This window comes from Protobothrops mucrosquamatus, unplaced genomic scaffold, assembly GCF_001527695.2.
Source record: "Protobothrops mucrosquamatus isolate PMUCROS unplaced genomic scaffold, P.Mucros_1.0 scaffold162, whole genome shotgun sequence".
Taxonomy (NCBI): Eukaryota; Metazoa; Chordata; class Lepidosauria; order Squamata; family Viperidae; genus Protobothrops; species Protobothrops mucrosquamatus.
Window position 1 is genome coordinate 306,088 of NW_015386525.1, and position 27,704 is coordinate 333,791.

Genomic DNA, 27,704 nt, shown 5'->3' on the forward strand with positions numbered 1-27,704 from the left:
GGACTGGCCTAGGGGAAAATTTTAATGGGGTTTTAAAGTAATTTTTAAATCAATCTGACCACATTACTAATATTTGTTTTTACTTATGTTTTTAATATTGTAGTTCTGGGGATTAGTGTTTTATCTGGTTGTTAGCCGCCCTGAGTCCGCAAGGAGAAGGGCGGGATATAAATTAAATTAATAATAATAATAATAATAAACTAGACAAACCCAATTCCACCAACGGTTCCTTATGTGTTTTAGCCTCCAGTTCCCTAATCATCTTTGCTGCTCTTCTCTGTACTCTTTCTAGAGTCTCAACATCTTTTTTACATCATGGTGACCAAAACTGGATGCAGTATTCCAGGTGTGGCCTTATCAAGACGTTGTAAAGTGGTAATAACACTTCACGTGATCTTGATTCTATCCCTCTGTTAATGCAGCCTAGCACTGTGTTGGCTTTTTTGGCAGCTGCAACACACTGCTGGCTCATATTTAAGTGATTGTCCACTAGGACTCCGAGATCCCTCTCACAACTGCTACTATTGAGCAAGGTACCACCTATACTATACCTGGGCATTTGATTTTTCTTTCCTAAATATAGAACCTTTTTTCACCATTGAATTTCATTTTGTTAGATAGCGTCCAATGTTCAAATCTGTCAAGATCCTTCTGTATCTTAAGCCTATCTTCTGGAGTGTTGGCTATTCCTGCCAGCTTGGTGTCATCTGCAAATTTGATAAGTTCCTCATTTATCCCCTCATCCAAAGCATTGATGAAGATGTTGAAGAGCACTGGGCCCAGAACAGAGCCCGGGGCACCCCACTACACACTTCCTTCCATGTAGATGCGGTTCCATTGAGGACTACATGCTGAGTAGGGCCGGTCGGCCAGCTACGAATCCATCTGGTGGTGATGCTGCCTAACCCACATTTTTCTATCTTATCAAGTAGTAGATTGTGGTCTACTTTATCAAATGCCTTACTGAAGTCTAAGTAAATTATATCCACAGCATTCCTCTGATCCATTAATTTTGTCACCTGGTCAAAGAATGCAATAAGATTAGTCTGGCATGATCTTACCATGTGGGCTTTTGGTAATGACTTTGTTTGCCTCTAGGTGTTCACTGATTCGTTGCTCGATTATCTTTTCCAAGATTTTCCCAGGTATTGAGGTCAGACAGATAGGTCTGTAGTTTCCTGGGTCCATTTTTTTTCCTTTTTTGAAAATGGGAACTACATCAGCTCTTTTCCAGTCCTCTAGTAGTTCCCCAGTGCTCCAGGATCTTTGAAAAATATAGTTCAGTGGTTCTGAGATCACATCTGCCAATTCCTTCAGAACCTTGGGATGTAGTCCGTCGGGTCCTGGTGATTTGAACTCATCTATGGTGGACAGGTGCTCATGTACCATTTTCTTGCCTATCTTAACTTGTGTTTCTAATCTGTTTTTTACGGTACTGTTTTTGATAGGTTGGACTGTTTTTTCCGTTTGTGTAAATATGGATGCAAAAAATGAGTTGAGTAGTTCTGCTTTCTCCCTGTTGCTTGTCACCTTCTTGCCACTTTCTCCTACTAATGGACCAATCATTTCCTTAACTTTTTTCTTGTTTTTTACATGTTGAAAGAAGCTATTTTTTGTTATTTTTGACTTTTGTTGCAAGCCTTAGTTCATTTTGAGCCTTAGCTTTCCTCACTTCATCTTTGCAAGTCATAAGCTAGTGTGAGCTACTGCTCAGTTTGTGTTTATTTTCTTGTCTCAGATTAACAAAACCTTTCCTCTACTCTCCCTGATGTAGTTATTCTGCTCTAAAATTATATTTAAGGTAACTATGACTTGATTACTTATGCTTTTTAAAAAAGCTTAAATCTCCAAAACAATGTTTGCATAAAAACATATTGTAATTGAGCATGCCTTTAAAAGAGACAGTATAAAAAGATGAAGTATTCATAATAGTAACATTTTTGTGTACTGCCAACTAGGGATGCTTCTAATGATTTCGATAATGGAGATTTATTGACTTAGTGCCCTTTTTTGCCATTCTGAGGACAATTTTTGCCAGCTAACTATAAATCTTGGGTGAAAAAATTATTGCTGTTCTGGCAACTGTTGGAGAAGAGAAAATTTCTCATTTCAACTTGTGATACTTTCTTTTTGTGTTCAAGTTAGCCAGTATCTAGTGGTATTTGTTACCCCAATACCAATCATGTGATTAAAGAAAAAGGGAAATTAGGATGGAAAAAAATGTAGTATCACCCCTTCTGCACATTATCGCACAGTTACAAAGCGTAAAGTGTAGTGTGTTTTGATATACCTCTCCTTTGTATGAAATTGCTAAGACACTAGGTAAATTAATATTTTATTGTTTTATAACCCTCAGATTCTGACAATGAAATTACAAATGACTGATTACATGAATTATGCTTGCAGTTTTTTCTTCAAGCTAAACTTATTCATAATAAACACATTCCTGGAAACACAAAAAATATCCCAGAAACAAATTCCTAAAACAAAGCTCAAAGAACTTATTCAGTCCTAAAACTTGCAAAACACAAAAACAAAAAACGAAGCCTTCAGCAGGATATTTACTGTAGTTTACTCCAAGCATGATGCAATACAGGTACTAGGTTGTAATTTTCCTCTTTGGGTCTTAGGCCTTGATCTCCCATATTGTTATTATTGAGTGATCCAAATTCATGAACCATCACAGGTCCTACACAGATATTACTAGTCCTTCTGCTATTAAGGAAATTCTGATTTTATTCTTTTGGAGATGTTTTGATCAATTATGCTAACTTAATCGTTATTTTGTATAATCATATTTATCATGATCTTAGTACAAGTTTTGGGGAGATTTCTTTTACATATTAATGTATTATATCGGTATTAACTAAGTTATTAGCAAACCATGTATCTCAGTAATTTAAGATGTTGGTGTATTAGGCCTGTTTTTCAAATAATTTGTGCTGTTTAAACAAAACACTGCATAATGTGTGCAGTGTACCATGGGACCAATCTTATAAAGTTTACTGGTCTGAATAAATAATTCTAGGATTAGGATACAAATATAAAAAATATTCTGATGATAGAATGTTTTCTGCAAGTCTTGCTTAGTGGAGAGAATAAAAAGCTGGCTTTGCCTCAATAAAATTCCTGAACCTTCTCAAAATAGTTTCAAAATAGGACTTCAGCAAAATATATTTTTATCATGAATACTGTAATATAGTCCTCACTTAATGACCAATCACTTAACAATGATTTGAGATTACAACAGATCCCCAGAATCTATCTATGACCCAGTTCTGGAGTGCTAACAGAGAGCCCCCCCCCATGCAGTCACATGACTGCACTTTGGATGCTTAGCAATTGGCTCCCTTTTACAGCCAGTTGAAGCATTCCATGGTCATCTGACACAATTTACATTTCCATCAAAAAATGCTCATAGGAATGTATTGACTCACTTAATGACCATGGTGTTCATTTAATGACTGGCACATTCTCTTTAGCACTGTGGCATTCAGTTAACTACCGGTATTAATGCAAAACAGGTTGTAAAATCAGGTCAGTCACTTGAGTGCTTCAACTTATGACCATCATGACTTACAACAGAAAGTCCAGACTCCATTATGATCCTAAGTCAAGGAATAACTCTATATACTCTTATCTGTCAAAAAGGTGTTATCTGATTCCTTTTCATTTTTAACTTCTGTATCATATATTCTTATTACAGGTCCCCTATAACTTGTACATCAACTTTCCAATTGAAAAGCTACCATTATGGACAAAGTTCTAAGTTTAGATCTTAGGGAAGACAGTATATTTGGTACATCAAAAATAATTAACATTCACAGTAAATGTTTGCAAAATAGAAACTTGAAAATGTGAGTGACCTCCAAGAACATGTCCCATTTGTACACCAGCCTTTTTCAGTGTAATGGTCCAGTGCTATCTTCCATAGTTGTATGTATGTTGGACTTAGCAAAAGAATACTGTAATACCTTATTTGGCCATTTACTTCTGAGGGCATCCAACAGATCCCAAAGTTTACCTTCCTGGGGTTTCAAATGTAGGCTGGATGAGCCACACATTTTAATGTTCTGGTCACAACTTCTTGGTGGTGTGAAGTTATTGAGTGGGAAGCAACAGTTTCAGCTATATAATTGTCCATACTTGCAGCTTCATTCTCTAAAGCCGTAGTTCGAAGTTTTGCTTTCAAGTAATTCTGCGCGGAATAGAAAATGAAAAGCATTACAGCGTTAATGTGTCTATAGAGGCGACAAGATGCGACGTTTTCACAGCATTTCGTGACAAGCAACTACTACACAGTGTTTCTCAACCTTGACAATTTTAAGGCATGTGGACTTCAACTCCCAGAATTCCACAGCCAGCATTGCTGGCTGTGGAATTCTGGGAGTTGAAGTCCACATGCCTTAAAATTGTCAAGGTTGAGAAACACTGTAAAACTGTAAGCTTGCTTTCTCATTACTGACTGAGGTGCGCTTAACTGGCGCTGCCTCTTTAAAATCCTTGATCTAGAGGGAGGTGCCTGCCGCTGACTTTTTTATGCGCCTTTGAGGCACGCACGAACGCATGCACGCACAACTCCACCCGCATCGCCCGCTGCCTCGTACTCCTCCCTTTTGCGCGCGCTGTCTCGCCCCGTCGTCATTGGCTGGGCTCTGTCAGCTGACCCTGTGTTATTTCCTGCGTGTGTGTCTCTCTGAGCGGAGAATGGGGAGACAAACCTTTGGTCTGTTACCGCGGAGCCGCTTCCGGACAGAAGCAGATCCCTGCTGCCCCACGCGCCACTGAAAAAAAAACCTTGTCCACTCCGCGCTCCCCTCTGGGGGAAACGAGGCTTGGGTAATGACTTCCATACGTTTAAAGCCGTCCTGCGGGCCTTGATGGAAGGGGCGGGGTGGGAGAAGGAGACGGTGCCAGGCAGTTTCTGGGCCTCGGCATCGGTGTCCTTCCCCCCCAGCCTCTATAGATGCCTGGACCAGAAACGCGGGCTACTAAGAGAGGGAACATTTCGAGTGGATCGGAAGTGGGGAGACAGCAGAAAGTCCTTTATTTCGGCTAAATCCGCCCCTCGGGAGTTCCTTTGCAGACCTTTCAGTTCCCTGTCATACTTCCGTGCTTGGTTCCTTACGTATGTACATCTCAAGGGAAGAAAGGGGTCTGAGAGGAAAGTATAATGAAGGGGGATTCAAGGATTTGATGCGGGAGAAGGAATAGTAAAATAGCCTTTCTTTCAATAGTTGGGTCTCGTTACTCTTCCTAATATTTTTTTTTTCTAAGGCAATAGTCCTAGTCTTAATGCACCAGTTGTAAATTAAGCACTTGTATGTACTTCTATAAAAAAATATTTCTGGATGTTTTTATAACGGCATTTACTGATTCTTGGTTGAAAAATACTAACTTCAAAAATAGTTTACCGAAGTCAATTAAAGTAAAATTGCCCCTCACATTTAGTTGCGTAGCCGAACCATTATAACCACAGATTTGGTATTTTTTTTCAGACCGATCTGCATTGTTTGAACTAATAATATATCCCATGACTTTTGACACTACCATCAATCTGCCTAAGATGAGTCATATCAAAGATTTAACGATTTAGTGTTGATACAGCAGAAAATGTAGAGATACAGTTGGATTGAGAGTTCATGAATGGTAAAATAACTTTTAGAAGGTAGATGTTTGTGTACGCAGTTTTTTTATGAGATTTAATAGCAACGGCACTTAGATTTATATACAGCTTCACAGTGCTTTACAGCCCTCTCTAAGCGGTTTACAGAGTCAGCATATGGCCCCCAACAATCTGGGTCCTCATTTTACCAACTTCGGAAGGGTGGAAGGCTGAGTCAATCTTGAGCTGGTGAGAATTGAACCCCTGGCAGTTAGCAGAATTAGCCTGCAGTACTGCATTCTAACCACTGCACCACCACAGCTGCTGCTGCTGCTGTTGTTATTATTGCTTCACTTTATAAAATTATTAAAATATTAGATATGTTCTCTTTGGTGAAGTAATATAACACTTTAATTGTAGGTACTGTAGTTATATAATTCAGAACATAATTCACATAGACTTCAGTTTCTGTTCAGCCATTAAGCTGTGTTAGTGATAAGTTTGCCATAACTATCTTGCAGTGATTATATTTGGTGATTATAGTTGAACTATGTACATTGAATTTCTTAATGAAAAGCAGAATATTACTCTACAACCTACATATCATATATTTTGTATATAATGCTGCAGTTTTTGTTGAACTGACTCTACTTAATCTTCTAAATTCCTGACCTCTCCTGTAGCACATATCATCTTCCAAAAATTACTTTTTCCTTCCCGTTTGGATTTTGAATTACCTAAAGCGATATAACATGCTTCACATTTTCCATCTAAATAAAGTCTGTGAATCCACTAAGGTCCAGAATCAATTTGTAAAGGAGGCAGACACTACAGTACTCTTGGCGACCCTAGGGGGTCAGCCTCCTGGGGAGAAGGCTGAATCACAATATTATTATCAGTAGTTTACTCTTTTACCACATTGAGAGGTGTCCATTACTTCCATGTTGCCTCTCGCCAGTTCGCTTAATAGGTTTCAGCTAGACTGAAACCTGTTAAGGTTTGTCTTTGTTCTAGAATCTAGATAAAGAATTAGCAGAGACAGCAGGACTAAGAATCAGCTCATATAGTAGCTATAAACAACCTTGATTCCCAGTGGCAATGTTAGTTATGTATTTTGACACCACTGTTATGGAAAGTCTGTTCTTGTCAGAAATATTGTTGCTATCATCACTGAGAGGCTAAGTACCTAGCTTAAAACTAGGGACTGCAAATCAGAGGAGGCTGAGAAGTAATTGTAGTGGGATTGTTGCTGTTCTAAGTATATGTAGAGAATGATAAAAATTCATATTCGCTGCAATTAGCTGGAGGTGGTTTTTATTTTAACATGTGAGGTTGGTTATGTTTTTGTGCATGTCTGTGCTTTGACTTATTGTTGATTCCTGGTGACTGCTTGGACAAATTCCTGCAATTTTCTTGGCATTGCTTGCTTCCTAGGGCTGAGAGAGAGAGTGACTGGGCAAAGGTCACTCTCAGCTGGCTTTGTGCCTAAGGCAGGCTCCTGATTTCCAGCCTGCAGCCCTAACCACTATGCCAGACTGGGTCTTGGAGGTTGGTTCATAGCCACCTCTTAAATTTTCTTAGAAAATATATCTTGCTGGATATTTTTTATTTGTACTTTTTCATCTGAATAATAACATGCTTCTGTTTGTATTTTCTGGGTTTTTACCTGTGTAGAGTGAATTCCTGTTTACTAGATCACTTTTATTCATTGCGGTACTTTTAAGATATTTTCTCTGATGTTTTAGTTACTATATAACTGCATAGTCTGTAAATTATTTTTACTATTATATGTAGTATTTGACTTATGACCATCATTGGACTGCAATCTCAGTTGTTGAGGGAAGCAGTGATAAATGAAATATCCATGTAAATGCTTCACACAATGACACAGAACTCCCTGTTGCAGTTGTTAGGCAATGTCCCAGATCATTAAATGGATGGAGTGAAAGCTGCTTGCTGGCAGGATTTCAGCTTCATGTGAATTTGAAATCTTCCTGGCACTTCCTTTTCACTTTCAAACATTCCTGCAGCCCATCAAAGGGTTTCCTCCATGCACAGAAGGGAAATCCTTCATGGGACTGCAGGGATGGAGCTGAAATCTTCATGATTTTGGCCCCATTCCTGGAGCTCACCAAGGGATTTGAGTTCCCCTTCATCCTCTTTTTGCAACCTTCTCTGCTGGCTTCCCCATTGATTTTCTAATGACTTAGCAACCAGTTTTAAATGCAAGCCAATTACCAAGCACCTGAAATACAGTCATGTGAGGTGGGGTGATGTTTTATGACAGCCAGGTGGTAAAACACTCTTTTTGAGGCTCTTAACTCTCGACTGTTGAGGACTACCTGTATGTGAAGGAATGGAAAACTTGAATTTCATATTTGCAACATTTCCACTAAAATTTGGCCTACCTATTTCACAACATGGCACATAATCAACTCAGGCATGTTTTGTTTGCTCAGTATGGACCAGATGTTTTGGTTGCTTCCAAGAAACTTGAAGTGCTTTTGTTTTTGATGGAGTCGATCTCTAAAACTTAATCCACATTATATTTCTATCAAAAACTAAAGAATAATTCAGAGTTGATATAATGGCATTTACAGTTTTGGGTTTAAAGTATTGAATATTATATAGTGATTGCTGGTCTTAAAGATAATTAAATTGGTTTCAGTGGATTCCAGTTTAAAACTGATTCATTAAAGGATTGCCATGTAATTTGGTTGTCAATGTAAAAAATATGAGGAGTTATTGACTGATATGATTTGGTCTTATTAGTCATTGACATTTTTTTGAAATAACATATTAATTATATGTGACAAAATTTGTAGAGAAATCTTTTAATGTTAAAGATGTTAATGTGTTGAATTATTCCATATTCACATATATACACACAAGTTGTGTGTGTGTGTAATGCAGCAACATGATGGAGATTTTAATAAGTAATTTAAGGATGAAACTATTACTGTAAAATAAATGCCTTGATGTTTATTTTTGTTCAGTTTTTTATCAGTTACAATTATTTATTGCTATTTTTGCAGTATAGAGGGTTTTTTTTTCTTTTGCATGTGTAGATGATGCACTAGATCTTTTTGCTGACATGATATGCCCAAAACAGTGCTATCAGAGAGTTCTGAAATGGTATGAGAATGATAACATAAGCTTATATTTTGAGAATGGACCATCCCAAACAATAGGAGTCAGTGTGGTTAGTATTATAGAGTACTTGTTTAATATTGCAAGTACTAATAAAAGTGAATCGCTTTTATTAAACTGCATTAACTTTTGTTCAAAAATGAAAATTGTACAATACTAACTTGAACAGTATTTTCTATTTTTGCATATTCATTTTTATCTCTTTTGATGGAGGTTTGAAGCTTATATGGAACCTAGGATCTTTACCATTTAGCATACTAGTTTATATGTTGGTTTGGTGTACTTTAATTTCCCTCCCATTTTATATATCATTTAAAATTGAGGAAGAGGAAGGACCGGGTGTGTGTGTGTCTCTATAGCGGGTTTAGTTGTGCATTCTAGGAACTTGAATAATAATAAAAGAGATCTTACATGTTTTAAAAAATATAGCCTCTTCCATGTGTATCCATTAATTTGCCAAGTGTGATTCTGAAAGGCCTCTTGATAAAGGGAATAACCTTTGCTTTTTAATAACTTATAGTTATTCCTCTATACAGCAATAGACCAAGGCATGCAAATTATCTTTGTTGAAGCTAGTTAAGATTATTGAGGTATTTGCAACATTGTTTGCATAAAGAAATATTGCAGCGGATAAACCTTCCAGTTAAATTGGCCAATATATTGATCTGGAATTACTCATTTATCCAGATGTGCTATCTCTAATTTGTTTTGTTGTCCCTTTCTTTTCTGGCTTGGTGTTGCAGTTTACACATTACACTATATGATTTGTCATAGCATGTGAGGTAAGCTAGGGAGATTTCTCTAGAACAGGGCTTTTCAACCTTTTCACCCATTGTACCACTTTTAGGATATGGCAGTATCCGAGTACCACCAGTTGCCTAGCAAGGTGTCAAAAACTTGATGACCCCCCCTAAAAGGAAAAAAGTGCTGAAGTACAGGTAGTCCTCGACTTACAACAGTTCTCTTAGTGACTGTTCAAAGTTACAATGGCACTGAAAAAAGTGCCCCCCAAGCCACAGCCAAGCAAGACACCTGCCTGCCCACCTGGCGGCACTCTTCCTCCTGTCCGAGGTTTTCTTTGTTGTGAGCATTTCTCTTGAGGATTGGCAGCGGGGGGTGGGATGGGGTAGGGGGTATTTGGTTTTTATTCCCCCCATCTGCTGGGTGGTTGCAGCAGGTTTTGGTCACTTCACATGACCCTGGGACACTGTGACAGTCATAAATATGAATATAAATATTTTCACAGCTGCCAGATTGGCCTACGCACAAAACTGGAGAAACAAAGAAATTCCAACGGAAGAAGAGATTCTATATAAAATCTTATCGTGTGCTGATATGGATAGGCTTACTATGGAATTAAAGGACAAGACAGAAATGGACTATTTTGAAATCTGGGACAAATTTTATTGCTGGTACGAGTCAAGGAGAACTATTCGGGTTTTAAGTTAGTGTTAAGATTGTGGTATACAAAATTGTATGCTAGTATATAGAGAAACAAATTTGAGACTGTATTATATAGGAAAATATGTATATATAGAGATTAGGAATTATATGTATGACAAGGAACAAATTGTTAGGATTATATGTACTGGAACGGCACGTTATGTCCTTTTTTGTTTTAACTGTTTTATTAATAAAAAACTTTTTTTAAATAAATAAATATGAATCAGTTGCCAAGCATCTGAACGTAAATCACAAGACCCTGGAGATGCTGCAACATTCCAGCTGATCGACACTTCTTCTGGGCTCAGCAGAAGCGCCAGGATCAGCGCCAAGCTCCAGCCCCTAAAAAGCTCTGATCCTGGCGCTTCCGCTGAGCCCTGATAGCCCTGCAGCTCCAGCCATCTCTCACTCAGGTTTGTGCGGTGCTGCCACCGGTTCAGCTCATTCCCCTCCCCTGCTACCACTTTTCTAGGATGGTCGCGTACCACCTGCCAGGTGCCAATGTACCACAGGTGGTACCCGTACCACTGGTTGAAAAGCCTTGCTCTAGAAGCTAAAGTGTACTTCTCTTCTGATTTCTCTTCATCAATTGTAATCAGTTCCTTCTAGTCCCTGTCTTCTTCTTTTTTCCTTTCTTTTGCTTTCTCAATTTTTTTTTTAAATCTCACCTTTATTATTGTTCTCCTTCCTGCATCTTCTTTTCCACCTTTTTGTTCCTCCAGGGAAAACAGTGTCACTGATAATAGACTATTAGGAGAAGGGTAAAAAGTGTTTTTCCTTCCAGTGGCAACAGTGATAAAAGCAGCCATATTAAACTGACATTTCAATAAACAGTAGTAACTGCAAGAATATCATCATTTAAAGCAGTAACGTAAAAAAGTCAATAGTAGCCTCTAGTTGTATTGGATGAAGTAGATCAGTGTGTATGTGTGAGGGGAGTAGTAGTGATGTTTAGAGTTCATATTTTTTACTTGCAAAAAATGTGATCTGTGTAGTGGCTGATTAGAAATATTAAAATCTCAAGCAATCTTGTTGCTTTTATCTTCTTACTGCTGAATTTTTAAAATAAAATTATGCCGTCTGTTGTAACTTTGGGAAGTATTATTTATTTGTGCAAGCAAGTGTTTCAACTCTAGTCTTAGCTGCTTATAAGAATTCAAATACATTATTCCAACAATGAAACACTTAATGAAGATAATTGGAACTGGAATTTCCATTGGTAAGCAATAGGATCATAAAGTGCAACATCAGTGATCGCACCATTTACCAATGGAAATTCTGACACTTCAGTTTTAAGTGAATCACTGCAGGTGATTAAAGAAAAATGTCATCTGATCACGACTTCTTGCCAATTTCCCCATTGACTTTGCTTGTAGGAAGTCAGCAAATTTCTGATCATGTGAGCTGGGTCCCCAGAACGTATGTTTATTTTGAACATATAAGTAAAAAAAAAGGTAGATTGTTATTGTCAATAGAAGATGTAAGGCTAATTGTTGGGTCCTTCTATTTATCATAATGTAATTTAATTCATTTTTAACTTTAATTGGTTTAGAAGCTGGACTTAGACTAGAACTCTTGAACTATATAAAATAGATGTGATATATTTTATGAGACTTCTTAAATCATAGATTTCCTAGAACACTCCAGTAGATACAGTAGATAAGATTTATTTTTCATAACTTATGTGACTTTACTCCAAAGTCTGAATGGAAAAAAGAATAGATTTTCCCACACCATACTCAGAGAAGTCAATAGAAGTTCTCTTCTGTTGGAATGTGGCTTCTGTGGGAAATATTCCTATAATCAATATTATATTATATTCCTATAATCAGTGTGGTTGTATATCTCAGAATGTTATAACTTTTTTACAGAAAATCTTGCAGAAAAGTGCTTTCTATAATAGGAAGAGAGGATATGCCTTTTTTATTTAATTTTTTTTAAAACCAAGCTCAGCCTTCCACCCTTCCGAAGTTGGTAAAATGAGGACCCAGATTGTTGGGGACAATATGCTGACTCTTTAAACCATGTAGAGAGGGCTGTAAAGCACTGAAGCAATATATAAGTAAGTGCTATTGCTATTGCTCGAATTTTGATCATACGCCATTGTGTTAATATATTTGTTAATATATTCTTGTGTAGTAAAGGTGAGTTTAACTCCAACTAACTATATCCATTCAAAGTTATTGGCAAAATTACTTAAGAGTTTGCTAATGTCTTGTTTTAGGATATTTTCTTTACTGTTTTACTCTTGCCTGATTATATGTCATTAATTTTTTTTCAACTGTTAGTTACCACATAGACAGATTTTCAACACTATGATCTTCCCTAACTTGGTTTTTCCAATTTACCAATGGAGCACCCATTGTCACTGTAACCAAGTCCATTCATTTTGCTACTGGTTATCCTCTTCTCTTTCCTTCCACCTTTCCTAGCATTGGAACTTTCTCAAGAGAACTACATCTTTGCATAATGTACCCAAAGTAGGTTAATTTCAGCTTGGTCATTTGTGCTTTTAAGTGAGAATTCTGCATTTATTTGTTTGATAACCCATTTGCTTGTTTTCTTGGCTCTCCATGCTATTCTTGGAAGTCTTCTCCAGCACCAGCTTTCAAAAACATATATTCTATTTTACTATAGTCAACAGCTCTGGAATTCTCGAGTATCTCCCATCCAAGTGATAACGTTCTTAGTTGCTAGAATCAGCCAAGTTTGGTTAAGTTCTGGTCCCTAAAGATCGTTGACGAAGTAAATTAATTAGTTTATTCAGTTACATATTTGACGATTGATTTGGTTTCACTAGCAGGTCTTAGAACAATTTAATTGTTTAGTACTTGCCTCAACCTTTGGTGATTTAAAACAAATTATAGTTTTGATGAACATATGCTTAAATCATTCATATGATTTCATATATTTGAAGATAGACATAACTGTATTAAATATTTACAAAGTCATAGGGAAGCATTTTGGGAGTATCCAGCTATTTGTTTTGCTTAAATTGAAATTTGGTTTACATGTTCCACTTTTTATATTCAGATTTGTAAACTGTGCTAGATGTATGAATGTGTACAAATATTAATATTGCTTTTATGTAGTATTATTATTTGAATTTTGGGACAGTGGGAAAATGGGAATATAGCAATCTTTCATAAAATCCAAAAGCACCATTGGTGAGTTCTCACTTGCCATTTTAAATTATGCTCAACTTATTGATTATTTTTCTGAAGCTGAAATTCTCTTCATAGAACATGGTATTTGCTTCTTGATTAATATTGATGTACATTTTGTATTTTTCACACCATAGATACTTATGTTTTCAAATCAGATAAATATTTTAAAACGATTTCAAAATTTCTTGTTCAAATATCCTTTGCTGTGACATATTATTGTAAGCAATATAGAATTGCTGTTGGGGCTGGGGTCATCTTGGTATCTGTCACAGCAGCACTAACATGGAATAGGTGGAAAATTACTAATAAAAACAATCTTATAAAATACAGTCATTGGCATCCTATTCTATTTTTATAGCAGAAATTCATGCTCTTAGTTTCCTGAGGGGAAAACAATACTAGGTCAGCTAGTTGATAATATGTATATTTCTGTGACTTAGGGGACGTGAACTGTTTTGCTCATTTATTTATCTTTTTTTCTCTTTCAGGCAGGCTGTTAAGCTGTCAATACGCAGCTGAACAGCATGCAGTCCTTTCGGGAGCAGAGCAGTTACCACGGAAACCAACAGAACTACCCACAGGAAGTACATGGTACATCCCGGCTAGAGGAATTTAGCACTCGCCAGCAAGCTCAGATGTTTCAGAGCTTTGGAGGAGGTAGCAGCACTAGTGGACGCCGTGAAGCAACAGGAAACTCTGCATCTATGGGTAGTGAAAGCTCTGGACATCAGAGTTATCAAGGTTTCAGAAAAGAAGCAGGAGAATTCTATTATATGGCTTCTGGTAAGGATCCTGTAGCAGGAGGAGGACAACAGCTTCCTCAGCGTAGGCCTTCTGGACCAGTACAGAGCTACGGGCCACCCCAAGGCAGCAGCTTTGGGAGTCAGTATGGAAGTGAAAGTCACGTGACCCAGTTTCAAACACAACATTCATCACTTAGTGGAGTAACACATTATCAGCAGGACTATACTGGTCCTTTCTCCCCTGGCACTGCTCAGTATCAGCAGCCAACATCTAGCCAACAACAGCAACAAGTGCAGCAAATGAGGCAGCAGCTCTATCAATCTCATCAGCCTTTACCACAGGCCTCTAACCAATCTGCCTCTAACACACCTCATTTGCAGTCAATTCAACGCCCTTCAAATCTGCCTTCATCTGCTTCTAGCTATCCGTTAAGAATAGGTCAGTATAGTCAGCACTATCAGCCTCCTGTTTCTTCTTCTTCTTCATTTCCTTCTTCGCAACGATTTGGTCAATCTGGACAGAACTATGACAGTAATTATACTGTGAATGCTGGTTCACAGTATGAAGGACATGCTGTTGGTTCAAGTGCACAAGCTTATGGGACTCAGTCAAATTACAGCTTTCAGACACAGCCAATGAAAAACTTTGAGCAGTCAAAGTTGACCCAAGGGAGTCAACAGGCACAAGGACAGGGACAACAGTCACAACAACAGCAGGCTTCTTCACAACATGTAATGCAGTATTCAAATACTGCTTCCAAACTGTCTCTTCAAAGTCAAGTGGGACAGTACAATCAAGCTGAGGTCCCTGTAAGATCACCCATGCAATTCCATCAGAATTTTAGTCCTATATCTAACCCGTCACCAGCTGCCTCTGTGGTTCAGTCTCCAAGCTGCAGTTCCACACCATCTCCTCTCATGCCAAGTGGTGAGAATCTTCAATGTGGACAAAGCAACATTCCAGTAGCATCTAGAAACCGCATTTTACAAATGATGCCTCAGCTTAGTCCAACACCATCCATGATGCCAAGCCCCAGTGCTCAGAGTGCAGGATTCAAAGGATTTGGGCTTGAAGGCTTGCAGGAAAAAAGACTTACAGATCCAGGACTAAGCAGTTTAAGTGCCCTGAGTAGTCAAGTAGCTAATTTACCCAATACAGTTCAGCACATGTTACTCTCAGATGCTTTGGTGCCTCAGAAGAAAAGCTCAAAAAAATCATCAAAAAAAACAGAGAGCTGCACAAATTCAGAAGGTTCCTCTCAGGCAGAGGAACAGCTTAAGTCTCCACTAGCAGAGTCCATTGATGGTGGTTGTTCCAGTAGTTCAGAAGATCAAGGAGAAAGGGTGAGACAATTGAGTGGTCAGAGCACCAGTTCTGACACCACTTATAAGGGGGGTAATTTAGAAAAATCTCAGTCATCACCAGCACCGCCATCTCAGAATGAACCTGCAAAAATCACTACCAGCTCTGCAGTTGAAGAAGAAGTGGCCTCCCCTCCTGATGGAAAAGAAGCCTTGATTTCTGTGGAGGTCCCCCCAAAGATCAATGAAAAGACAGTTGGCGTGATAGTCTCCAGAGAAGCTATGTCAGGAAGAGTGGAAAAATCAAGTGGACAGGATAAATCCCAGCAAGATGATGCTTCTACAAGTGCTCAAGTACTGCCATCTGCCTCTGCAGTGAAAGAGACTAGTCTTGTAGGAGCACAGCAAGAGCCACAAGGTGGAAATAAAGGGAGCAGAGCTGGGGACAGCACCACTAATCATAATGAAGATGGAAATAATCCACCTGGTCATGCTGCTATTGGCTCTAGTTTTTCAAGCAGAACAGAGCCTTCTAAATCCCCTGGTAGTTTGAGGTACAGCTTCAAAGATAGTATTGGGGTTAATATGCAAAAAAATTCTGGTACCTTTTCACAATATCCTTCAGGTCAGGATAAAGGGGAATTTTCAGTGCATAGTGAGCGAAAGGGCAGGAATGAAAAATTTCCCAGTCTATTGCAGGAAGTTCTACAAGGCTATCACCATCATCCTGACAGGAGATATTCTAGAAATGCCCAAGATCAGCATGGAATTAGTGGAAGTTTAGAAAGTAGCATGAGGCCCAATGTCCTGGTTAATCAAACAAATGAATTAAGTAACAGAGGTCTTTTAAATAAAAGTATTGGATCTCTTATGGAAAGTTCACACTGGGGACACTGGGATAGAAAATTAAGTGGCAGTACAGCTGAGATGAAACAGATAAATTTGGTAGACTATCCTATGCCTAGAAAGTTTGACTTAGATTCTACAGCTCATGAAGGTGGAGGAGTCTCTGAGAGAAGATCAGTTATTTGTGATATATCACCTTTGAGGCAGATTGCTAGAGATTCTGGGCCACATTCTGGAGGGCATATGAGTGCTGATGGCAGGAGTGGAAGAAGTGACCGTCTGACTTCTAGTTTAAATCAGTCAGTCATCCTCCCTGGTGGCCTCGTAGCCATAGAAGCCAAGCTAAAGTCTCACAGTGGGCAGATTAAGGAGGAGGATTTTGAACCTAAGACCTCTGCCAACATTAACAACAAAAAATCGGGAGATCATTGTCACCATGCCAGTTTTAAACATGAATCTTACCGAGGGAATGCTAGCCCTGGAGCTGCAACATTTGATTCTGCATCAGACTACCTGCTACAACAGGATAGCCGAACAACACAGATGAGACGAGGACCTAGCAGAATAGGAAGCAGCCGGGAAGGAATGAGAGGTAAATCTCCCTCTCAATTTCATGATCTGGCAGAAAAGTTAAAGATGTCACCTGGAAGAAACAGAGGTCCGGGGACAGATCTTCACCAGATGAATCCACATATGGTGCTTTCTGACAGGGTCAACCGAAGTTCCTTACATGCTTCTTTCTCTTCAAATTCTGAAAGCTCATCTTTGACTTCAGCATATCATGGTAATTCTCGATCCCATGTTTATGGTGATCCTAATCAAGGACTGAATTCTCAGTATCACTATAAAAGACAGCTATACCATCAACAACAAGAAGATTATAAAGATTGGAGTAGCAGCTCTGCTCAGGGTGTGATTGCTGCAGCTCAGCACAGGCAGGAAACGGCTAGAAAGAGCCCAAGACAGCAACAATTCTTAGATAGAGTAAGGAGTCCTTTAAAAAATGACAAGGATGGAATGATGTATCTCCATTCTGGTTCTTACCATGATGCGGGGTGCCAAGAAACCAGCACTCTTCAGAATAAGTGTGTGGAAATTAAACACATGAATCAAAAGATTCAGCAACATGAATCAGGTTGGGATCTTTCCCGTCAGGTAACGCCTGGAAAGAGCAGTGGCTCTCTAGGGACAAGTCAGAAGAGATTTATTTCACAAAATAGTGATGCACATAGGCGTGATGATGTTGGTGATGTACTTAAATCTGCTAATGCCATGGTAAGAATTCCTGGCCAAGAAGATCAATCTCCTCAAAATCCTTTAATAATGAGAAGGCGAGTCCGCTCATTCATTTCTCCTATTCCAAGCAAGAGGCAGTTGCAGGAAATGAAAACTAGTGGCATTGATGACAAAGGACGCATGCTCCCTTTATCAAAGGATGGAGTTGATAAAACTCTCAATTCTTATGCCCATTCCTCTCAAAACCAAGATGTTGGCAGATCATTCTCAAAAGGAGAATCATCTAGGAATCTTCCAAGTCCTGATAATAGAAACTGTTCTGGTGTTTCCATCACAAGCCCAGCTAAAACAAAAATTCTTCCCCCACGAAAGGGTCGTGGATTAAAGTTGGAAGCTATTGTTCAAAAAATCACCTCTCCCAGTGTTAGGAGGAGTGCATCTTCAAATTGTGCTGAGGCTGGTGCAGATGCAGTCACTCTTGATGACATTCTGTCCCTGAAGAGTGGCCGCCCAGACAGTGGGAATGTGGCCAATCATGAGATAGAAGCAGAAAATATAAAAGAAGAAGTTGTGTTAGATCGAGAAAATCAAGTACTGCCCAATGAAATTTCTCGGGCAATATCTTCTGAAGATTGGCGTGATGATGGAGAGGGGATTGTGAAAAAAGAGGTTTCTGAACATGCCACTGTTGGCAAAGACGGTTCAATGCCTGTCTTGATTCCAGCATCTTCGCAGAAATCTGTTGGTCAAATAAGAATTGATGGATCTGTAAGTTTTTCTGAATCAAAATCAATTCCCCCAACCAATATTTTGGCTCCTGAAACAAGTGCAAAGCCAGAAGAAAAAGATGGAGGTACAATTATGACACCCAAGCCAGAGCCTTTTCCTCCAAAGGGATATTTTCCTTCTGGTAAGAAAAAGGGAAGACCTATCGGTAGTGTAAACAAGCAAAAGAAGCAACAACAATCACCACTTCCATTAGTGCCAGAAGCAGTGCAGCTATCAGAGGAGGCAGTAGATGGTGAACCAAAACCTAAGAGACAACGAAGAGAGAGGAGGAAAACTACAGCACAGCCACGAAAGCGGAAACCAAGACGAGCTGCTCCCATTGTGGAGCCTCAAGAACCAGAAATCAAACTAAAATATGCTATTCAATCTCTTGATAAAACTGATACTAGGAATAAATCTTTTTTCCCTTATATTCATGTGGTAAACAAATGTGAGCTAGGTGCTGTCTGCACAATAATTAATGCAGAAGAAGAAGAGCAGAATAAATTGATGAGGGGTCGAAAAGGACAGAGATCATCAACGCCACCTCCTAGCAATGCTGAGAGTAAAGTACTGCCTATTTCCTCTTTTATGCTACAAGGTCCTGTTGTAACAGAGTCATCTGTTATGGGCCATCTTGTCTGTTGCCTTTGTGGCAAATGGGCCAGCTATCGCAACATGGGTGATCTCTTTGGACCTTTCTATCCACAAGATTATGCAGCCACACTGCCTAAGAATCCCCCTCCTAAGAAGTCCACAGAGATGCAAAACAAGATCAAAGTACGACATAAAAGTCTTTCTAATGGTTCCAAGACTGACACAGAGGAAGAAGAGGAGGAGCAACAGCAAAAAGAACAGAGAAGCCTGGCTGCCCACCCACGTTTTAAAAGACGACATCGCTCGGAGGACTGTGCTGGGGCTTCTCGGTCACTTTCAAGAGGTGTTGCTTGTAAAAAAACAACCACGGAGGGTGGCAGTGTTGGTGAAAATACTTCCTCAGACTCTAAACCCCCCATACCTACTTCTGAAGGTGGTCCTGAGTTGGAGCTACAAATTCCTGAACTACCTCTTGATAGCAATGAATTTTGGGTCCATGAGGGCTGTATTCTCTGGGCCAATGGGATTTACCTAGTCTGTGGCAGGCTTTATGGGCTGCAAGAAGCTGTGGAAATAGCTAAAGAGATGGTGAGTATTATATATATATATACACACAATCCAATGTGTCTTTTACAACTGCCATGATATTTATTGCATTCTGATTTTCTTCTTTTGCCATGTCTCAAACATATTTGTCCCACTGTAATTTTATGGATTCTTTATGTGAACAAATCTCATAATTTTACATTATTCAGAATTATTTTGGATTGAAATTCATAGAATCATTTTATGCTGTGATTATTGTATTCTTATTAGGCTATACATTTCCTTAAACAAATGATATTGCTGGATTTAATGCTTGTAAAAGATAACATTTCATTTTGGACAGGTTGAATTTTTGTTCATATGATATGATAATGATATGTCCATGTGTTACTGTATAGGTAGTTCTCATCTTACAACCATAATTGGATCCAAAATTTCTGTTGCTAAGTGAGACAAATGATTTTTCCCCATTTTATGACCTTCTTTGCCATAATAGTTAAGTGAATCACTGCAGTTGTTAAGTTAGTAACATGGTTGTTAAGTGAATATGGCTTCCCCATTGACTTTGCTTATCAGAAGGTCAAAAATGGTGATTGCATGACCCCAGGACACCGCAACCGTCATAAGTCAGTTGCCAAGAGTCTGAATTTTGATCCTGTGACCATGGGGATGCTGCAGTGGTCGTAAGTGTGAAAAATGATCATGTCACCTTTTTCAGTGCCGTTGTAACTTCGAACAGTCACTAAATGAACTGTTGTAAATCAAGGGCTACCTATACTCCTCAAAAAAGTATAGATATGGTTGCCTTCTTCCAAGATATTTTTTTCACTTCTTAATCTACCTTGCAGCTCTGTAATTTCTTGATAGTCTTACATCTTAATAATAACCAGGACTGGTCCTATTTAGTTTAGATCAGCCAAGTTTAGTTAATGGGAATCACCTAACTGGTCTTAATAATCTGATATACAAAGAAGCATTTGTTGTTGGCATATTAAAAACATCTTCATTATTTCTCAGACTTTTTTTTCTTTCAAATGGTAAATCTGTGAAAGAAGTACATTTTATAAGACGAGGTTTAGATGAAATATAAGGATTGGAAGGAAAAGCAAATTATTTGCCAGAAGATACATTTAGATTGTTAACAGAATTATTCAACTAGCTTCTATATAATGCTAACATTTCAGGGTAATTTTGCATTTTTAATTACTTGAAATTAAGCTTGGGGGACTGTGTGAATCTGTGTATATACAGCTACATGCTTTATCTTTCTCAAGAGGGCTGGGTTTTTTAAAATTCCACATGTTCATTGATCTGCAGAAAATAGACTTTATTAGCTTTGTTCCTTGCAGAAATACTTTTTTCAGATTCTAGATCTATCCAGATATTAGCCAGGGTGGAAGAGAGAAGAGAGAATATATTTAAAAATCAGATAGTGCAAATGAGTTCTGACATCTTGACATAATAAAGGCAAACTTGCAAGGACTTCTGAACTCTTTGTGCTGTCAAGTTTTCCACAGAAGGTGAATGGGAGGTTATTGTGCCAATTGCTGTAGCTGTTTCTTAGTTTGTCTAGATAATTTATGCTTTAGAAGCAAATAGACTTTCATTGCATATTTTAAGAGGTCTTAAGACATCTTAACAGATTGCTATTCTGCACTGTAAGTAATTTCTTCCATTCCTACTCAGACATTTTTTCTTTCTTTGGCTGGGAAAGTTAGATTTACTGATTTGTGTAGCATTTTGCTTAATTATATTTTTTTTGTTATTTTAAATTTATTTATTTATTCATCAATTTTCTATGGCCACCCTTCTCGCAAAACAAGTGGTACTGGGCGGCGTACAACATGGCTAAAAATTATACATACAAATTTTTTGTTATTATTATGGTTTATTGCACAGTCAGCTGGCTGTTTAGATTGGATTTGGCATTTTTATCCACCTATTGAGTTTTTCCCAAGGAGCTGGGATAGAAGATGTTTTTTGATGATGTTAAAGGTATCATTGCAGGATGTAAGCTGTTCCAAGTAAAGCTGCTTTTGCATTTGACTGATGGTCAAGGTTATAAGAGAAACATTATGCAAAGACCAGATGTTAATAACAATGCAACTATCTCAGTATCTCACCAGTCCCCTGGGTTACCCAGACCTGGTGGCACAACCAAATTTTGAGGACTTCTAGAAAATCATCATGGATGGAGTCAGCCTCATTTCATTAAATATAAAGTCTAGCAATGATTGCTCTTTTCATTCATGTATGTATGTAAATCAACACTGAAAGTGTAATATTAATAATTATGGAATGTATGTTCATGACAGATAGCCAAAGGACTATTGCTTGATATCTTGAATTGTGGTAAGATTCATGCTTACTAGTAGAAATGTACTGTTACATTCGTATTGGAAAATTGAATTGTCATTGCTGTTTCTCCTAGGACAATACAAACATTGAGAAACTACTATCTATCTGAACACTAAATAATTCTATCCTTTCAGAAATGGGTTAGTCCAGTGGAATTTATTACTATTTTCAGTATTTTCACTGTTGTCAATATGAGTCAAAATTGAGGAGAAAAGCAGAATGCCATGAAAAATGATGAAAGTAGTTCAAAGTCAGAAGTTACTGATGAAGACAAATAATAATTTAAAAAGTAGCTGCAACTGCATTTGTATTTGCATTATCGGGAGACTTTGAATTTCTACAAATTAGTCAAACTATAAAAGTTGGAGAATACCACAGAAGGAAGCCAGCTCATTCATATTGAAAAACATTGCTGGACTTGTGGACTCCTGGAAAAAATCCCGTTCCTTATGTATTTGTAGCATTCTCCATATAAATAAATTTCTAAAAATGCTAAGATATAATTTTTTACATATTTACTTTTCACAATACCTGGTAAATTTTGTTTGTCTAAAAACTTTTACACTGATACAGTTGTATGCTAATAGTCAAATGAAAGCTGCTGTCACCTTTTCTCATATATTATTGAAGATGTTTTTTTTAATCCATGGGAATTATTTGATTGTTTAAGCATTCACTTAGACATCCATTTAAGCATATAATTTCTTTTTCTTCTGTTCAGTGGTATCAAATTCTTGGAGACTGCCTGGACAAGCCCCTGCAGTTTCTTGCCAAGGTCTTTCAGAAATGATGTGCCATTGTTCTTTTCCTAAGGCTGAGAGAAAGTGACTGGCCTATAGTCACCTAATAGGCTTTGTGCCTAAGGTGGGACTAGAACTCATGGTCTCCTGGTTTCTAGCCTGATACCTTAACCATGACACCAAACTAGCTCTGAAGCATGTAATAGTATGGCTTTAATCAAGTAGCAAAAGAAAAAGATTAATTTAAAATACTTTTTAATTTGTTTGCATTATTTGTAAATAATGCACATTCTTAAAATTAAAACACTTTGGAGACTGGACTTTTTTTGGACTATCCCTGAACTATTTCAAGCACTCATCTATCATTGCACACGTGTTCTCAGGTTTGCCAAAATTTTGTAGTCATCCACCCAACTTGGAAGTGATGATATCAGTTTGAGTAATGTTTTCCTTGATTCTTGTCTTCTCTGGTGATGTTGTGTCTGTTTTAGCAGACCTGAAAGCTCCAGTGGTTGGAGCTTACTATTTGAAAAAAAGTTTTGTGTTCTCTAGACTAGAAGGATAAAGTTGATGTTCTTTTATACCTGCTCTTCTTCAAAAATGAGGCCAGAATTTCTTTTTGTCCTTATTTTCTACCAGGACTCTGTCAATAATATTCCAAAATACTGTTTCTCTCTCCAAAAAAGGACTTAGTAGGATCATTACTGATGATCTACCTCCCAATGCTTGAGTCACAAGTCACAGAGTTGCTGCAACATGAGATGAACAGAATATAAATTTAATAAATAAAATAAATAAGTTTGAGTTTTGTCTTCTATCTATATAAAGTGAAGTTCATTTTGTTTCCTGTTGACTTCATCTTTGGTTATTTTGAATGCAAACTTTTAACTTCTACACGTAGTAGGCAATAAAAGCCAGTTTAGTAAAAAAAAAAAATCAGGCTTGTAGTCACAGAAATTCTATTTAATACATGCCTAATACTTAAAAGTAAAATAATTAAAATGTACTAAGTCAGGCATTCCACGGTGTCATATAAAGTATTGGATTTTATTGGGAAGTTATTGTGCAACTTCCTGTTGTGTGCCAGTTACATCCTTTCCTGGATAGGATAGCTCTCCAGTCAGTCAGTCATGCCCTGATCATGTGCCATTTGGACTATTGCAGTGCATTCTACATAGGGCTACCCTTGAAAAGTATCTAGAAGATTCAGCCAATTCAGAATGTAGATAGAGGAACACAAAGTTGTGGGGCTGGTTAGCACCCTGAAAGCCCTCCCCATGCTTTTTAAACAAATTTTTAATAGTGCTTGCCTTTTTAAAATTGTGATTGTATATGTTTGTATTGTTCTCCAGCACAGGAGATGGAGAATCCACCAATGGGTTTTCTCTGTCTGCCTGCTCTTGAGACCAAGTTAGCCAAGCTTGACATGCCCCCTGTTGCTAGGAGGACCTAGTCTTTACTTGGTCTCAAGCTCTTGAGGATGTTTCAGGTTTGGCTCTCAGGTCTCAGAGATCCAGAATTTATATTTAGCAGGTTAGAGATCCATTGGTGAATTCTCCTTGTCTCAATCAATTACCTCAATCACTTCCCTCCAGGTCAGTGGATCCAACTTTGGATTTTCCCCCCAACTGTTCACCAGGAGCGCTGGGATCAGCGCTACCTCAAATCAGCCAATTTGAGGCTTGGGGGGGCTGTACTTCTTCGTTCTCCTTCCCCAGGGCTCTGGGGAAATTCCCTTGTCAGCCTTCCCTGCGCAGCACCCAGTGCTGCAGTCACATTACTTCTAATCCCCTCAAATTGCTCTTCGAGGACTCTGGAGGCCGTTTTTAATGGCCCGAAAGTTGCAGCTGCCATTTTGGTTGCCGCAAAGGCAACGAAGTTTTAAACGGAGCCCTTTTTTTCTCACTAATTGGGATCGTTTCGTACAGCTGACCCTGTCTTTTACTCCAAGACACTCGGTTCGGGGGAAGAGCTCCTGACACCATCACGGAGCCCAGAACCCCTAGGAATACCTTTCAGAGCTTGCAGAGGCTGCCATTTTGGACACGCCACGCGGTCCTCCTAGGCCACAGGTTAGCCCTGGCTCACTGGATGACAGCCTAAAGTCTTCTGCAAGCCCCTTCGTTAGTTCGGTCTGGCACCATTACCCTTAAGGCTGCCAGGGGTGCAGCCATATGCAGATACAGGGGAAAGATTAGATACTCGGGCTTGAAATAAGAGCATTTACTGTATATCAACCACACCCTGAAATTCATTCAGGCCGCCATTTTGCTCTCCGGAATAAATCCAGCCTTCCCCTGCACATTTGCCAGGCCCTCCTCCTAGGCCCTCTGCGCCCATACTTGGGCATTCTGGTGCAGTTGCCTGGCCACCTAAGGCCACCAGGCGGAGCCTCACAGCAGGCCCCAACTGTGCCTTCGGCTTCAGTGTCAACAGCTGTGACCGGCAACCCAGAGAGATTTGTTTTCCCGGTCAGATGAGCAGTCCATATTCCCTGCTCCAACCACTCTTCCCGCCAATTGCTTGCCTGCCAGAGCTCCCCCTCAATTTCCCTGAGATAGCTCGTCCCAGGATGGAGGATTCCACAGTTTCACAGCCTATGAGTACCGCCTCCCCATCCTCAAGCCGTGAACAGCACAAAACCTCCAAGCAGGAGGCTGCAGGCAAGCTCAAGGACAAGGCGAAGGCCATCCTCAAAAAGCCTTCAAAATTGGTGGAGAAGCAAGCCAGCCGTCGGCATCAGGCTCTGGAGAGGGAGTTCTCCAGAGCGCAGAGACAGGCCAGAACTGTGGTGGATCATTCAGGGGCCCCAGGCTTCGACTTCCCTTTAGGGCCTTCAACCTCCGCTCAGGGAGTGTGGTCCATGGCGGAGGCCCCAACCGCACATGGTTCCCCTCCTGTGGCAACTCACGACACAGTCGCCCAACCATTGATATTTTCCTCACAGGCTCCACATTCGGGCCCAGAGGCCACTTTTACCCCAACAGCCGCTGGGCTCAGGGAGGCTGAGCCCGAAGAGGTTCTCTCAGAGGGGCGTCTCGAAGCTCTGATCTCAAGGGTCATGGACCGAGCTCTCGCGGCACAGTCATTTCACTTACCCGGACAGGAGGCTCTTCCACCTGTACTTCCGCCCTATGTTCCTCCAACAGGGCATCAAGCATATCATGACCCCCCATCTCCCACCCACTCCTCACATAGTGGCGTCTCGTCTCCTACTGATTATGACCAACCGGTCTTTCCTTGGTTGGAGGAGGAGGATCTCCCCCTGGACCCCTCTCCGCCTGGAGGCCTCTTTAACCCGGCCCTTTTTCTGCCTTTGCTACGTAAGGCCATCACCACGGCTAATATAGGGTCCGATCAGTTCCCTCAGCCGCAAACTCCGTCCAACCCGAACCCGGTGTTCTTCGAGACAGTGGCAACCCAACACCATGACCCTTGCCCTTCGATTTTCCTGAACGGCATTCAGAAACAATAGGCTTCACCGGTTTCCTTCCCCTCCATGGGAGGAACAGATAAAAAATTGTTTAGTACTTCACCAGATCTATCTGATGCTCTTGAAGTACCAAGGGTGGATGAAGCCTTGTCCGCAGTTTCCGGGGACATGGCCGAGGCAGTTAAGTCAGAGGATAGGAAATGGGACCTGACCTTCCGTAAAACTCATCAGGCGGCCGCCTGGGTGATTAAAACTGCCACGTGCCCTTCCTTTTTTCTCAGGACCTCCCTCCTATGGCTGCGCCAGCTTCAGGCCAGGCTCCCTCCAGAGGACATGCGGGGACCCATCAGGACTTAAGCAAGCTGGTTGCAGTGACAGAATATGCGTCGGGCACAATCTTGCAGTCGGCCAACTTTGCTTCCAAATCCATAGCCGCCAATGTCACGGCAAGACGGATGCTATGGCTCAAGCACTGGCAGGCCGACGCCAAGTCCAAATGGCGTCTAGCAACGGCCCCCTACCAAGGAGGCCATCTATTTGGGGAGGCCCTGAATCCATATTTAGTGGAAAATAAGGACAAGCAGAAGGTCATGGCCCATCTCAACAAAAGAGCTGATAGACGCTCCACTCCTTATGGCTGGAGGCAGCCCTTTCGGCCAGCATTGGGCTCAGGGCCCACCCACCCCTTCACGCCCAGACAGGACAGTCCTTACGACAGATCTGGCTTTAGGTCCAGACAGCAAAATCAGAGGAAATGGCCATTTCAAGGGGGAGGTCATCCCTTCAGGAGGTCCAAGTGACTCTCAGGCTATCCCTCCCATAGGTGGCAGACTATCTCTTTTTTTCCATCAGTGGAAAATCACCACCACAGACGCCTGGGTCTTGCAAACCATTCAATTCGGACTGTCCCTCGAATTTGTGTCCAGTCCTCCGGGACATTTCATCTCCTGTCCCCTGTCCTGGGACCCAATCAAATGGGGTCTTATGCAGGAGGCCATTCGTCATGTCATCTGGACATACAGGCCATAGAACCGGTGCTGCCGGATCAGAAGGGAAGGGGATTCTATTCCATCCTCTTCATGGTTCCCAAAGCCTCGGGGGGATGGAGGGCAATTCTAGACCTCAAGGATCTGAATTATCACGTTGCATACAAAAGATTCAAGATGCAATCGCTCCAGTCCATCTTAGGAAGCGTCAGAAAAGGGGACTTCCTGATGTCGATAGACCTCACGGAATCGTATCTCCACATCCCCATCCTTCCCGACCACCGGCGGTTCCTCAGGTTCTGCTACATGGGCCGTCACTTCCAGTACAGGGCCCTCCCGTTCGGTCTTTCCTCTGCTCCCAGGGTGTTCACCAAGATCCTGGCTGTGCTGGCCATACATTTATGGAAGGTGCCGGTACGTGTTCAGTGCTACCTGGACGATATCCTTATTCAATCGTCCTCCCTCCGGGCGGCCCAGTTGGTTCTGAACGTAGCCATCCAGGTTCTTCAACAGCACGGGTTCTCGGTGAACTTTCAGAAGAGCCAGACAGTTCCCTCGACCCGACTCCTCCACCTGGGGGCCATCATAGACACCGTAGATTGCATGGTCTATCTCTTCCATGAGCGTCTGGTCAGCATCAGAGACCTGGCTCGCCGAGTGTACAAAGACCGCACTGTCTCACTGGCCCTACTTTCCCAACTCCTAGGGAAGATGGTCTCTTGCATAACCATAGTACCCTGGGCCAGACTCCACTTACGAAGCCTCCAGTGGTTCCTACTCCTCT

The 27,704-nt window shown here is 40.2% G+C and overlaps 1 protein-coding gene across 1 annotated transcript in view; it reads left to right on the forward strand.

Moving 5' to 3' along the window:
* Positions 1–4,793: 4,793 nt before the first annotated feature.
* Positions 4,794–27,704, forward strand: part of TCF20 (transcription factor 20) — a 53,469-nt gene continuing 30,558 nt past the window's right edge. The window contains exons 1-2 of the mRNA XM_015813524.1: positions 4,794–4,839; positions 13,854–19,445. Coding sequence (XP_015669010.1) covers positions 13,890–19,445 — 5,556 coding nt within the window. The 5' untranslated portion in view covers positions 4,794–4,839; positions 13,854–13,889. The remainder of the gene's footprint in view (positions 4,840–13,853; positions 19,446–27,704) is intronic.